Source organism: Rhinolophus sinicus, linkage group LG03 (genome assembly GCF_036562045.2).
Source record: "Rhinolophus sinicus isolate RSC01 linkage group LG03, ASM3656204v1, whole genome shotgun sequence".
In the NCBI taxonomy this organism is placed as follows: domain Eukaryota; kingdom Metazoa; phylum Chordata; class Mammalia; order Chiroptera; family Rhinolophidae; genus Rhinolophus; species Rhinolophus sinicus.
Window position 1 is genome coordinate 137924908 of NC_133753.1, and position 14601 is coordinate 137939508.

At 50.5% G+C, this 14601-nt stretch overlaps 1 protein-coding gene across 2 annotated transcripts; it reads right to left on the reverse strand.

The window, feature by feature from the left end:
• Positions 1 to 4697: 4697 nt before the first annotated feature.
• Positions 4698 to 14372, reverse strand: NR2F1 (nuclear receptor subfamily 2 group F member 1). Of its 2 annotated transcripts, none has more exons than XM_074328745.1 (3): positions 13791 to 14372; positions 10809 to 11336; positions 4698 to 5746 (listed from the first exon to the last, which is right to left on the reverse strand). In XM_074328745.1, the coding sequence occupies exons 1-3, from the start codon at positions 14251 to 14253 to the stop codon at positions 5466 to 5468; spliced, it is 1272 nt and encodes a 423-aa protein (XP_074184846.1). In that variant the 5' UTR covers positions 14254 to 14372; the 3' UTR covers positions 4698 to 5465. The 2 variants fall into 2 exon arrangements, with proteins under 2 accessions (XP_074184846.1, XP_019575656.1); XM_019720097.2 differs by lacking the exon at positions 13791 to 14372 and adding an exon at positions 12047 to 12216.
• Between the last annotated feature and the right edge of the window lie 229 nt (positions 14373 to 14601).

Sequence of the window (14601 nt, forward strand, 5' to 3'; positions counted from 1 at the left end):
TTATCAGCTTTAAACGTTATATACAGCAAATGTCTTCGTAAATCAACACAATAGGATAGCCTGCAGAGACCAGCCTGGTCTGCTCCAGCTCCCTTCCCTTACAGGTACCCCTTCTCCTTTCCATTTTTAAAACTGAGGATATTTTATACGCTGGACTTGGGGATTTGATCCCTTGCTTTCAGCTTGGTTGGAGGAGGCCTTAGCAGACTAGGGGATGGATAGACACCATTATCCACCATCACTGTGATCTCCATCAGGGGTTCCCTCGTCAGCCTGATCCAAATGCCTAGACCTATTCTATTCACTTGATCCGGATTTCTCAAAATTAGGGTAGAAGAGGAGAGGGGTGGAGAATCGAGTGTGCAACCTTGCACCATGCTAATTGTTTTCTTTCCTCTCAATTACATTCATAAACCTCTTTTCTGCATTACATGTTATTTCTTTGTGCTTTAAAATTGAAACCACGTGCAGCCTTCTCCCCTTCGCACACAATAAATGCGCTGCCCCCTCCCCCAACTCATCACACAACTATTTACATCTTGGTTACTCACTGGCGCTCAGGGCCCCAGAGAAGAAATTGGCCCTATGGGATTAGGTGAGGCTTTGTGAAAGCATCTCTCAAATCCGTATCTCAGGCCCCCATCTCTGAGAGAAGCTCCTAGGCTGGCCCCCCACCCCGTCCCCCTCCAGACTTCTCGCCCCAACCCCTCCTTGCACAGGTGGTTGCGGCTTACTCTGGGAGAGCTAGCAGGGAGGACATTCAGGGAGAAAGGCATCTCCGCTGTGTCCTGCCAGGCCCACCGTTGCCAACCCGGCACCCTGACCCGCCAGCTGGTGGGGGTCAATGGTGGCGGCAAGTGCCTCTCTGCTGCCTCCTGGCCCACGCATCCTGGGTGCAGCAGATACCCCGCGGGGAGCGGCCTCTCCCTGGGGAGCATTCCAGACCCAGGTCCTCCCAAGCAAAGAAGTCCCATCATAAACAAACAAACATATAAACAAACTCCAAAGGTGGGGAGGGGGAGCTGGAAAATAGATTCGCTGACAAGGAGAGATAATAAATGAGAGGCACTTTCAGATAGATATCTCAGACGTGAAATTGCGCCCAGCTGGTTGTGCAAGCAAACAAATAGTTTCATGTTAGGAACTCTCAACTTGTGGCTTGATGAATAGAACACGACAGAGGTAAATGGGTCTTTAACTCATTTAGGAATACAACTCTTTGGCTTTCCAAGTAAAAGGCCCAGTGACGCCACGGATGCTGAGCAGGCCCTCTAACAAGAGTTTTATTAGTTCCCACTTGTGTCTCCTTGCATACCCTCTCCACGTTCCTTCATGGTTTTCCCTTTGCAGAGATATTCGGGTGATTTGTTCTGCGAGATCAAGGAGCTTTCCGGGAGGTGATTCTGCCACTATAGGAGACACAAGGACTGCCTATGAGAGGAGGAGGAGAAGGAGGAGGAGAAGGGAGGAGGAGGATTTTTTTAAAATAAATTTTTGCATGCTCCAAGTAGATGAGCTCAGGTGGATTCACAGTGCCCCTTGAGCGCACAGCTGAGCAGTGGGGCCTGTGGGAGCCGACTGACCGAGACCCTTTGCTGCCGCCAGACCGCTGGCACCAACCAAAGCGAGGTGCTGAGTCGGGGGAGACCAAGACTGTTCGCTTGGCCAGGAGGGATGCCCATACCCACCCCCGGGCTTCTGCCAGCAAGCTGGGGTGGGCGGGTGGGGGCAAAGGTCATATTTTAACTCCCTTGCGCCAGTTCTTGTCCCCTGGCGGCGGACCAGCCGCAGCCTCACTCACTAGAGAGTCCCCGAGGAAAGCACGTCCGGAGATGGCCTTTTTGATGTTTTCAGCAAAGCTTGTGGCTAACGTCGTTTAAACCCACTTCAAAGCCCTTAAAGTTCTAGTGGCCCAGCAAGTGTGTGGGTTGGAAAAGGGAATGTTTGACTTTCCTATGTCACAGGTAATTTCGAAAGGGAAGTCACCTTGTGTGGGCTGCTCTCCTACAGATCAGATGTGTTTTCTCTGGCCCTGGAGGACGCCTCGGTTCTACCCAGCCCAGTCAGCCCAGCCCTCCTCTCCGAACTCTTTAGGATTGCGATGGCCCCGCAGGCCAACGCGGGGCTGAGCGCTGCAAGATGACCCGCTGGCCTCCACCTGCCTGCGGGCTCATACCCGGGTTCCACGGCTCCCCCTGGCGCTTGGCCCCAAGGCGGGCTCGCTGCTTAGGGGCCTCGGGGCGGCCACCCAGGTGGATTCCCACCTGCTCCACGTTGCTTTCTGCCCAGTGGCTCCCAAGCTCTGAGGAGGCACAGGACATTGAGTGGGGGCTGCCCCTCTGCACTACGAGGAGGCCCTGCGCAGCGGCCACTGGTCACCCCCCTCCCGGCCGCCTTTACGTGGATTGCCGGGAGCAGAAAGAACTCTTCCTGGTTATAGGAGGGCTCAACCAGTGGCTTAGATGCCGCGATCACGGCTCCTAAATCTTCCCTTAGAGCGGGCAGATTCGTAGGTCCTGGCTGCTGCGCGCTCCAAGGAAAGCCGCAGGGCGCGGGGCAGCCTGTCCTGCTCGCGAGGGAGCCCATATGGCCCCTAAGTCCCTGGGGGGCTCTATCTCTCTGGTTGGGACACAGAGACCTCTGAAAAACACTGTGTGTAACGCAGGCGGGGACAACCGAGACCACAGTGGAGAACCCGCTGCCCGCCGCCCCAAGACCGCCCGCCGCCCTGCACCTCTTGATCCTCCCTTCCGCTCAGCCCTAGGGCCTCCTGGTTCCCAGACAGAGTCTGCGAGGACATAGGAAAGCCTGTCCTCTTCCTACTCCGGTTTGCCCTGAGTTTGGGTCCAGGCTTAAAAAGGTCTCCGGGATTGCCCAGGCTATGAGCAAGGGTCCGAGCTCCGTCTACAAGAGCCAAGTTAGCACTGTCACCTCGGGACACTGGAGCAAGTGCCGCGTACATCCCAGGCCTCGGTTTCCAGGCTGGTCCTCACACTTGGCGCCTTGTGCTTGGGCCTCCATATTGAAATTAATTGAAAAATATGTTTCCGACCTATGAAAATGTTTATCTGTTTTCATCAGAGGGATCACACTGTAATGAATATATTTACATCTCATTTCAAGAAAAGCAGGAAAGATGGGTTAGCGCTTGGCAGCAGCTCGGCTCCCCTCCCTTTCTGCACCCTGCTGCACCCACTGCACCCCAGTCCCACGCCCTGCCATCGGGCAGCTTGGGAGGGCTTCCTGAGACTTCCTGGGAGGCAGTCAGTGGTTAAATATGAGTTCTCCCCCATGACCCTCTTGCCTTGCGTGCCCAAACTGCAGGGAAGTTAGCCTAGGCCCAAAGACATGCTCCTGGGTGTGACACAAAGGATGAGGCCCATTGCAGAGTAGACCCTGTCAGGAGGGGCCCAGCCTTGGAGGGGATCCACACCCCACACACCCCATGGCCAGTAAGTCTGAGGCTGATCTCCAGACAGGTGGGCTACACATCATGGACCTGGGTGGGCTTCCCCACAGATAATGTGGTATTATTGCCTGGGCTGTGCTGCACTTGGAATCTTGGAATATCAAAACTTCAAGCTGGTTGGAGTGTAAGAGACTGTTAATGCGTTTTTAGAGGTGGTGGTGGTGGTGGTGGTGGTGGTGGTGGTGGTGGTGGTGGTGGTAGGGTGGGGACTTGGAGACTCCTAGACAGCAAAATTAAAGCAGAACTTTGCCAATGACTTCTGAAAGTGGAGCTCTTGCCTCAACCGGGCCTGTTTGGGGCTGGGGAAGGGGGAGGAGGTGAGAGGTGTTATTTTAAAAGATCTGGCTTTATTAATACGTTAAGAAAAAAGCTCCCTTGGCAGTATGTGTTCTCACAGCACCGACTGTGATCCTATAAAACATTCATGCTCAGAAAGCTGTTACAGAGAGCAGCACCCCCGCCCCCCACAAGCACACACAAGGAGAGGCCTGGAGGGAGATTTCTGCAGTGAACAGGCCACTAGGGCCCAAATGCTACTTCTGGAAAGAGCCTGCTCCAGCCTAGCTCCTGGACTCCTGTTCCAGGTCCATGCCCCTAACTACCACAGGGAGGCCCTTCCACCCACCCAACAGACCTTCAGGGCCCTCCAGAGAACGCCTGTCACAGAGTATGGAGAAAAGGGCAAACCATAGCCAGCTCTTCAGCAGACCACAGGGGGAGCAAAGCCAGAGTTCCCAGTGCTGAAGCCCCAACTCTTTCCCAGAGCTGGGGAGGGGCCTCACCCTCCAATCATAGGCAGAGAAGGTGTAGAGGCAGCGGAGAGGCCCTTTCCTTCCCTTCACCCACACTTCTCTTGTTCCATGACTCTACAGCCAGGCGAGTTCCCACTTGCAGTCACTGACCCAGGTGGCACCCTGAGTCTGGGCTTGCCCCAGCCTGAAGCCCAGCTGCTAGCCATCCACCACCAACAAAGGCACATGGGATGCCACTGGCAACCAAGGTTCCCTGCCCTGCCTGACCACTGTGCCCCATGTAGAGCCTGGCCCTGCAAATTTACAAAACCAAGGCAGTGGCTTGGTTTTAGGAAATGAATCTAGCCAATTTGGTAATGGACCTTAAAACTTCTTCCCTCTTAATCACCTCCCCCATTCTAATAATAATTGGAATGGAAATTAATTGGAGGGTTCTCTTGCACTGATGACATCTGTCAAGCAACCAGACACGTGGGTTTTGCTAAATTCTTTTATTTTTGTTTAAATTTTCACTTCAATTTTAATTCTTGAAGAACAGCCTTGACAACATATATCGCACTCATTATAAGAAGCAAAGGGTTATATCAAAAATTATTAGTATAGAATCACAGGAAATCTGGTTTGGAACCAGAAAAAAATACAAAACAGATATAGATACATAGACACAGGACAATTTTTTATAATTATTTGGAAAATGTTATTTTCCCCTAATTCTTGTTTCCTTTTTTATGTGCATACGATGTTTAAATTTTACAAAAAATGAAAATAAAGACTAGTATCTTACAAAATGAATAACAATGTTTGGGGTGCGTGTGTGTGTATTTCTACATAGGATTCAGTCCACTTCCATGTGTGTTGTTTTCTGTACAGAATATATCCACATCCGTCCGCAATAAATCCCGGAAGGTCCATTAGTCTCCTTCTGTTTTATTAAAATTCTCATGGTCCTCTCATCCAAAGATTTTCTTTTTCTCATGAGACACAAGGTCCTTTTTCTTTCCTTTCCAATGTGTTCACAGATCTGATCCTAAAAGAGTCTCTTTTCCTCCTGGTTTGCAGCTCGGGTTGCATTTCTGCAGGGTGGGCTGTTTCTGCCGACCTGGCCCTCCTCCCCACTGCCCAGCTTGCCCAGCCTGCTGCACCCTGCATCAGCCGCCCAGTGTCCCCCAGGCTTTGGAGTCCTTGGCCCCTGCTGGTCCTCTGAGTCTCTAGGGAGGTGGGGGCAGGTGGGAAGTGCCCAAGGTCTAGGAACACTGGATGGACATGTAAGGCCAGTTGAAGCTGCTCCCAGACAGTAACATATCACGGATGAGAGTTTCGATGGGGGTTTTACCTACCAAACGGACGAAGAACAGCTGCTCAATGACCGAGGAGGACACGGTGCGCAGCGAGGGCAGTCGCAGGAGCAGTTTGCCGAAACGGCTGGGCTGGTTAGGGTATTGGCTCCTTACATACTCCTCCAGCGCACACTGTGACTTCTCCTGCAGGCTCTCGATGTGGGCGGCATCCGACAGGCCACAGGCATCTGCCGGGGCAGCCACAGGAAGGAGAGACAAGGGGAGGGGGCACATGGTTAGGTCAGGGAACAGCAAAGGCACAAACAACAAGCCATTACAAATTTCTTTTTAAGGCGAAAGGGGGGAAAACAGAAGGGAAAAAACCAACACAGAAATCCACTCCTCCATGACTCCCTACTCCTTCTTCATTACTCCCTTTCCCCAGCTCCCAATACCAATAAAATAAATCAAACCCCCAACGAGCCTAGGGGAGCTGGAGAGAGAAGCGTACACATGCAGAGGCAGCAACCTCTCGCGTCCCTTTGTTTTTCTTCTTTCACCTTTGGATTAAATAATGTAAGATGCTGGAGCCATGTTTGCTGTGCGGAGCAACCTGTCCTCTGCCTGCAGGGGAGCGTCCTTCCACTGCGCTCATTAAAGGGAAGACTTTTGCCCCTTTTGCCCCTGATTTCAGGGTGCTCAGGGGCCCTGAAGAAATATGCAGCCTGGAGGCAGTTCTTAAAAGCTTCTTGGAGTCCCCCTCTCCAATCCAAATGACCCCAACCAGAAACCTCAAGGAGAACCTTGACTGTGTAGTGAATGAACACATGGGAGGGGGTAAGGAATCATGGCCTGGCAATCCCTGGATCAGATCAAGCCCATGCTTTAGCAATATAGGATTTGAGATCCACTATCTATGCAAGCAAGAATGCTGCAGCAAATCTTTGGTAAGGGTGTACACGTCTATCTGTACCTTAGATCAAGTAATTGAAAATTGGTCACATCTCTGTAAGCTGTATAATAATCAGGAGGAACACGGCTCAATTACTCCAGGCTGCAGAAAGGAGACATCTTCAGCAATCAGACACAAAGCTGGGCTCGAGGCAGCTGCTGTGGCTGCTTCAGAACTGGGAGGTAAGGAGTGGAAGGGGGATTTAGGGAGATAGGCTTCCTTTGGCAGGACCAAAGGGAAAAAAGGCACCTACACACAATGACAGCATCTCAAAGCTCGTGTGTTTATCTCACATCAACCAAGGTTCCTGTTGGTCTCCTAAAAATATTTCAAGACAGCAGTTTATACTATGTCAACTAACTAGAGGCAAGCAAATGGAGGAGACAGTCGAATCAGAGGAATGCAGTGAAGCCTTCCTCTCCTGGTTCAAACACCCGTGTTGCTTCTTATATTAATAATAAATATTTAGAAAACAGGAAGATCACAGAGGAGCCCTTAGCTAGTCAGGAGGTTGACTAGAGATCAAAGGCAGAATTTGCTAATATATAAATCTGGGAAGAAATTCATGTATGGTAATGCCCCCAAAAGGACATTATATAATTGGGAATGGGAAAGTGTGACCCTAAGAAGACACAGCAAATGATTCAAAGTGAAACCTGTGTCGGCTGAGTTTCTGAGCTTTATGTCTTTATATTTCAAGAACTGGGATTTACAAAGCATTCTGACACCTTCATCTACAAGGCTATGGCCTTGAGCAAAAATACAAATAAAACTAGTGATAATTCAAGAACTTCTGAGGCAAGTCTCCTTTGACCCCAAATCCAGACTGGGTTCCTCTCAGATGTCTAATTACTCCAGCCAGCCTCTTGGGTGCATCCATGCTGGCCTGACGGGAAGTCAGTGAGGTTTTATGGCCAGCAGGGCGAGGGCGGGAGCACTTTGGGACTTTGCTGCTTAGAGAAGGGACCCTGAGGTTTGCCCTTGGCCCTACTTGCTAACCTAGACCTGCTGAATGGCCACCATAATGACTCATATTTTACATATATCTTGCTTTACATGCATTATCTGCCCATTATGCCAGGAGATCCTTTACCGCCTCAGACAATGCAAAATGAAAAGGACGCACTGATACCCCAGCAGATTTTTTTTTTAAAGACCCATATGGCATCCCCTCAGGTCCATAAAATAGTTATCTGATATTTATGATTAGGGCCCTCACACTACAAGGTCACTAGTTAGACCACTCCAAGGGAGAAAAGCCCAGAAAAGGCACGCTTGGGCCCTATGCTGGCTGGCTGCTGTGATTTCTTTCCTCCTTTGAAGGCAGAATGCCTTTAGCTGGGCCTGGCTGCCAGGTGCCAGCCGGCCAGCCCTATGGCCTCCCTCCAGCAGAAGCCCTAGATTGGGCCTGGCTTCCCATTCTAGATAGCCATTCCCACTCTGGATATCCCTGCAACAGGATTCCCCCAACTGTGGACAGACAGTATGAGCTCTTAGATCCATAGGGTGGTTGTGGTAGCAAAGCGAGGTGAGCAGGGGTGGTAATGCCGTCCATATTTATATTCCATGAGTTATATATACCCCAGATAAGAAAAGGAGGCAGAATGTGCAAAATCCATGTCTCACTTTTTATATGGTTGTGTCAATGTGGGAACTCTCAATATTTCTTCTCCAGCATATGGAAAAGAAATTATGTAAATAAATAACCATTACTGTTCAGGCCCTCCTGGCTTAGCCTTTGTAGTGCAGAGAATGTATTTCATGTTGTGCATTCAGAAGAGTTTAGTGTTCAGGAAATATAGATGTAATCAGCTGCCATAACTAGAAATCAAAGTTATTATTGTACTGAAAATAGATTTATTGTATTTATGTTAACTAGATGGCTCCTTTTCAGGGAAGGTCTCATTTATTTGAGGGAATATTTAGGTGTATGAATTAATGAATTTTTTTTTTAAAAAAAGTAAGTTCAGGTCATGACCTAGTCCTTGGATGCTGTCCAGAATATTAAGGATTAAGCATACCATCCGGAGGCCAAATGTGAAAACCACCACAGGGAACTCCCGTGCCAGCTTCAAATACTTAGCTGGAGCAAACCTCATTGGACAATATGTCTAAAACTGTCTTTTCCATCATTCAAAGTTTGCTCAAAAGTTGGATGACTTTGAGAAGGCTTCCCATGAATTCCCTTCTGGCTAGCAATCAAAACAAGTTTAGTCAAAAGTGGAAATGTGTTGTATGTAGGAAGGGGGTGAATTATTACTGACAGCTCTATTTCCATTTTCAGATATTCTGCTTGCAATTTTCCAACAAAATAATATTATTGTTCACTTTTCGGCCTCCCTTGCACCTTAAAGACTTGGTGTAAGAAACTTCTTTGAGGAAACTTTTTTTTTTTTAAGTAACAATTTTCACAGGGATGTTTTAGGATGAAAAGTTGAAAGAAACGCTAAATAATTCCACAGTCTTCCCTGCAGCCTGCACAGTCCAGTCCCTGCCTTTCTCTGGGAAAGGGCACAAGATCAGAAAAGTCAAGGAGGTTCAAAGAATCTTAGGGAGGACAAGGAAAAGGGAGGAGAAACCTTTCTTGGGAAGACCTCTGTCCAGCTCCAAGTCACATTTCTGCTTTAAAACACCTCACTGGATGAGATTTTAAAACCCCAACTTCCCTGACATTGGCTTGCTTCCTGATTAATTTGGCGAAAGAGCCGGGTATTGCAGAGCCAGCCAGGCCCCAGGCCTGCCAGAGCTCAAGCAGCCTGGTCACTGCTTCCCAGGCTCTTTGTCACTTTTGAAAAACACGCTTCCATCAAGAAGACTTATTAAGATAAAATGCATTCAAACGCCGAGGCTATTCAATAAATCTTCCATTTGTTTTAAGGTTCTCACTTTATCCTCTTGCAAAGAATAACTCCCTCTCCCACTAGCAGACCTGCATTTGCACTGAAAGTAAAAGGGGGGCAGTCCAAGTCCACAGCTCTGGCCACCCTGCATACAAATGAGATGCTCTTGTCTAAATAAATTATCTGCTGTTCAGATCGATATTAATACTACATTTGCTACATTACAATATTGTGCAAATTTAAGAGTCATTTTAATACAATGTAAATACGATTCTTCACGCATGAAAGCCAAGAAATATTGATAGATTATACTACTGCTTACTGCTCAACAAGGCCTTGGGAAAGGGGTTTTGCCATCTCCGCTCAAGAATGGTTTTAATTTGGCCTTTGGATGTCCTGGCTGTAGGATAGATTTATTAGGATAGTTTATTTGTTCTCTGAATGGAGGAATTAAAAACAATAGTGCCAATAATGGAGGTAAAACTGCCGCTAACCCTACTCACTGTGGGCAAGGCCCGAGACCCAGTCTGAGCAGCTCTATTCCTCACTAGCATCCCTTTTGGCTTTGTTTATATTTCCCCCCATTACCTTCTGTCCTGGGTGTTTATATGTTTCCCTCTTGCAGGTTACAATAATAAAAAAGGCGGGCAGTGTTCTCAGAGGCTCAGATCAGAGCCTTCAAAGGCAACGTTAATACACTTTCCTGGAAGTTAATTTGAACCATCTATCATAAGAGAAATTGTTAACATGCATGTTACCACCGCCTACATTTAATTTGATATTTTTAAGGCACTCTGTTAAATTTCCAATGTTCGTGTGTTTTGCATGACTATGAGATTTATCTCCGGGGCGGGAATCCTCCCATACTTTAGGGTTCTACAGTATTGCTTTTGTTTTTTATCTTTCTTGTTTAGATCGAATCCGTTTTTTACGACCCTCAATAACCTCAGCAACTGCAAACATGAATGCTTTCCGATAAGGGGAAATCAGGCAGCAATAAAGCGGGATTATTTATAATTTATTTGCGCGTATTCTTCTCTTTCCACCACTCTCTGTGTGTCTCTGTGTCGGGAAACTAATCCAGGGAGAGTGCCACACAGAGAAGAAAGCCACATTCCCACGTTCTCTTCTATCCCTTTCCTCCCCCAGAAACGCTGAGCTCTGGCGTACACATCCACACCGCACACACGCGCAGCCAGACGAAGCCACAGCACCGCCTCCCCCCCGCCAGACACGCACCCGCCGCCGCCGCCGCGGCCCCGCGCGGGAGTCCAGGCCGCTAGGCCAGGCCGCCCGCCACCTGCATCCGTGCCGCCTCACCTCCTGCACCGCCGCGATCCCAAGATGGCAGCGGCGCCGCAGGCCGCGTCCCGGCGCGGGGACCGCAGGTCCCCGCTAGGCCCAAGGGCCGGCGAGGGCCGGGCCGGGCGCGGTGGTGCCGCAAGAGGCCGGGCGCGAGCGGATGGAGCCTGAGGTGGCTCCCCGCGCGGCCTGCCCTCCCAGCGACCGCATCCTCACCTGACGTGAACAGCACGATGGCTTTGAGGCAGCTGTACTCGGCCGAGTCGACGTGCAGCGCCTTGAGCTTCTCCACCTGCTCCTGGAAGATGCGGATGTGGTCCATGAAGGCCACAACGCGGTCGGCGGACATGGGCGAGGCGTGCAGGCCGGCGGCGGCCAGCAACGGCGCCACGTGCAGCGGCATGGAGCATTGGGCCGCGTTGAGCACAAACAGCTCGCTCCAGGTGAGGCGTAGCAGGGACACCTGGTCGGTGATCTGCAGATCCGGGAAGAAGGGGATGTTGCGGGCCCACTCGACGGCGCTGAAGAGCAGGCGCGCGGCCAGCTCGCAGATGTTCTCGATGCCCATGATGTTGTTGGGCTGCATGCATTGGCTGCCGTAGCGCGACGTGGGGTAGGGCTCCGCGCGCAGCAGCAGCGAGATGTAGCCGGACAGGTAACAGTGGCCGTTGAGGGGGTCCCCGTTGGTGAGTGCGTACTGGCCTGGATTGGGTTGGGTTGGAGGCATTCTTCCTCGCTGAACCGCTGACAAAAGAAAGAGAGAAAAGAGGCAATGTGCATCCAGGGGCTTGAGAACATCGCCGCTCCGCAGAGCACCCGACACAATGCGGAGGCTCATCCCGCAACCACACGCGCCCCGCTCATCTTTTCTCGCTCTAGCTCACACAGCCCGCACCAGGAGGAAATCTGGAGGGAAGGCCCTCCAGCTCTGCCGATCGAAATGCCCAGCCATCCCTTGCGCACCTGGCCACCTCAGCCCTGAACTAGGCCCGACTTCAGGGTCCCCAGCCCTTCACGGCCAAGAAAGTACCACCCAACCCCTCTACCACCAAGGAGTAACACACGGATTGAAAAAAAAATCCCACTCACCACTCCAGAATGAAACAAATTAGGGTAAAAAAACACACAGGAGAAACCAGAGAAAGGTTGTGGTTCTAGGCAAATGCCTAGCTGCCTCTTCATCTGCAAGCAAGCAAGCAAGCAAGCAAGCAAGCAAGCAAGCAAGCAAGCAAGCAAGGTTTTGCTCAAAATGTTTCCATATTCTCTAAAAACGCTATAGAATTACCCTTAAAATAGTTACAAGTTACATACCCTACTAAGCACTTACAACTTTTCAAGAGAAAACAAGTATCCTGCACCCCTCCCCAGCCCCCTCCTCCCAATCGCCCCACATAAAGTTCTCCTGTTAAAAGCAACAGAAAATTGAAAAAAAATCAAGAAAAAGTTGAACTTACAGTAGCCAAACATTATTGAAAAAAGTGGGAAGTATAATTAATGTCTGTCCTGTGCGGTGCCACTGCAACCTGCAGCCAGCTTTTGCCCAGTGAATGCACGAGCTTGCAACTGCAAAAACACTGGATTCATTAACCATCTGAATGCAAAACGTAAGCATGCTTTGAGTTCTTAAAGCTGACCAAAGTTTTTTTTTTTTAATGTGTATGTTTTACTTCAACAGTGCCAGCGTTTTAAATTGCCATGTAAACAAAGACAACTCTAGGAAAAGTTAGGGCTACTGAACTCTTCCCCCCAACAAATTAATATAGATATGTCCATGTACATGTCGAGCTGTCTAATTTCAGGTTGTGCAATATTTTCTTAAGTTTGCTTGGGTTCTAATTTTAATGCAAGCCCCAGTGCAATTTAGGCTCTTGAAACACAAGGACTAGAATACTTTTTTTCTAATTATAGTTTTGAACTTGGCAGTTATTTTTCAATTAAATGAGAGCACAATTCAAAGTTGTTTTTTTTTTTTTTCAGATGCCTACACAATCTCCCTGGAGCTAGAAATGAAGTCGTCATATCTGCCTGCTCTTTGAGATCTGAAGGAATTCAATTTCTTTTCTTGCGGCATATAAAATATAATTTTAAAGTCAATTATAAGAAGGAGTAATCTACATTCTGCAAAATTGACTGGTTCGCTAATTTGACTATAAGACATCTTTAATGATTGTCAGGAGATAAACTTTAACTGTAAACGGCTAAATATATTTATAGGAAAAGTGATGCATCTCTTGCCACATGAACATGAAGCATATCTAAATACATCAAAAGTTGTGTTAAAAGAAACCAAACCCATACAACACAGGGATTAAATGATGTGGAAGCTCAAGCCAGCTGCAGTCTATGCATTATAGCCAAATCAGAAGGATCAGTAAATGCCGTTGTAAATTGTAATTTGTATGCAGTATTTAAGCAGAGGGTGGAGTTTGATGAAGAAATAAAACGAGTATCATGCTTTAAAAAAATGACACAACTATGAAAGCACGGTTCAGTCACAAACTTTCCTTTCAAAGTAGAGGGGTGAAAACAAGGCCACAGCTTTGGAGGAGGCGGCCCTAGCTCCATGAAGAGGAGAGGGAACCAGTGAACAGGCCAGAAGACCCCCCTCCCCCCTAATTAGACCTACAAGTGCAATAAATCTCACTTCTCTTTTTCCAAGCTAAGCTTCCAAAAGCATGATGCAGCAATGAATCTACAGTTCAGGGTACTCCAGTCCCCAGCCCTCCCCCATTTTAAATAAAGGGAACGAAGAGGTGGAGGGGAAAGTGGAATGCAAAAACACAGAAACAGAGTTTTCTCGGGGAAGTAATCACCCCTCCCCAAGTTCATGCCACCACAGCCCAAGCATCCTCACGCATATGCGGGAAAGAGACACACACTGAGCACAACCAAGACAGAGGAAGGAAGGGGATTTTAAGCCACAGCTCACGATCCCAGAGAGGCAATCCTGAGCAGGCAGCGGGAGGGGTGGAGGAGCCAGGGAGAGGAGCGCAGGCCGGGAGGGGGAGGCAGCGGCAGCGAGCATGGTGGGGGGGGGGGAACGCCGGGGGAGGAAGGCAGTGGGGACAGGGGTAGCTGGGACGGGCCGGGACTGCAGGAGTCTCAGCCCCATACAGCAGCCACCCCCGTAGACAGAAAGAAAAGAGGGCCGGGGAGGCGGGCGAAGCTCAGGGAGAGAAGCAGAGAAGAAATATTCACCTTCCCGCCTCATGCCCACTTTGAGGCACTTCTTGAGGCGGCAGTATTGGCACTGGTTGCGGTGGTGCTGGTCGATGGGACAGTTCCTGTTGGCACGGCATGTGTAAGTTAAGTTCCTGCGGACGCTCCTCTTGAAGAAACTTTTGCAGCCCTCGCAGGTGAATTGGCCGTAGTGCTTGCCGCTCGACTTGTCCCCGCACACCACGCACTCGATGTGCTGCTGGCTCTGGCCCGAGCCGGGCGGGCCCTGGCCCTTGTCCCCTGCCGTGCCGGGGGTGGCGGGCGCTCCGGGCTGGCCCGGGGTCTGCGGCGTGTGCGGCGCGCCTGAACCCGCCTGCTGCTGCTGCTCGCCGGCGCCGCCGCTGCCGCCGCGGGCCGCCTGCGATGCGGGGTTGGGGCCGCCGGGGTTGCCCCCGGCCACGTCGTCCTGCGGATCTCGCCAGCTGCTAACTACCATTGCCATATCTTTGGGCCCGGGGAGCGCTGGGGGGAGCCGAGCTGCTCGCCGAGGGCCGCGGGGCGCGCGGGCGCGCTGGGAGGGGAAGGGGAAGGGGAAGGGGGGTGGGGGAGGGGCGGGGGCCCGCCCGGCGCCCCGGGGTCGCGGGAGCCGAGCCGGAGCCGGGCACCGGCCGCTGCCTCCGCCGCCGCCGCCGCCGCCGCTGCCGCCGCTACTGCCTCGGCCGCCCCGCTGCTGCTGCGCGCCCGCCCGCCCTGCTGGCGTTTTGTTGTGGTTCCTGCTGTTTTCTTTCTCTCTTTTTGCAGCCCCCCCAGGCTCTCAGACTCCCCCCCAACACCCCTGCTCCCCTCACCC

Excerpts from the sequence above, each read along its gene's own strand:
- NR2F1 (XM_074328745.1), bottom strand. The coding sequence starts at position 14,253 with ATGGCAATGGTAGTTAGCAGCTGGCGAGATCCGCAGGACGACGTGGCC. Across the intron at positions 11,337-13,790 it reads AGTGGGCATGAGGCGGGAAG|CGGTTCAGCGAGGAAGAATG; the intron begins GTGAATATTTCT and ends TTCTTTTGTCAG. Across the intron at positions 5,747-10,808 it reads CATCGTGCTGTTCACGTCAG|ATGCCTGTGGCCTGTCGGAT; the intron begins GTGAGGATGCGG and ends CTGCCCCGGCAG.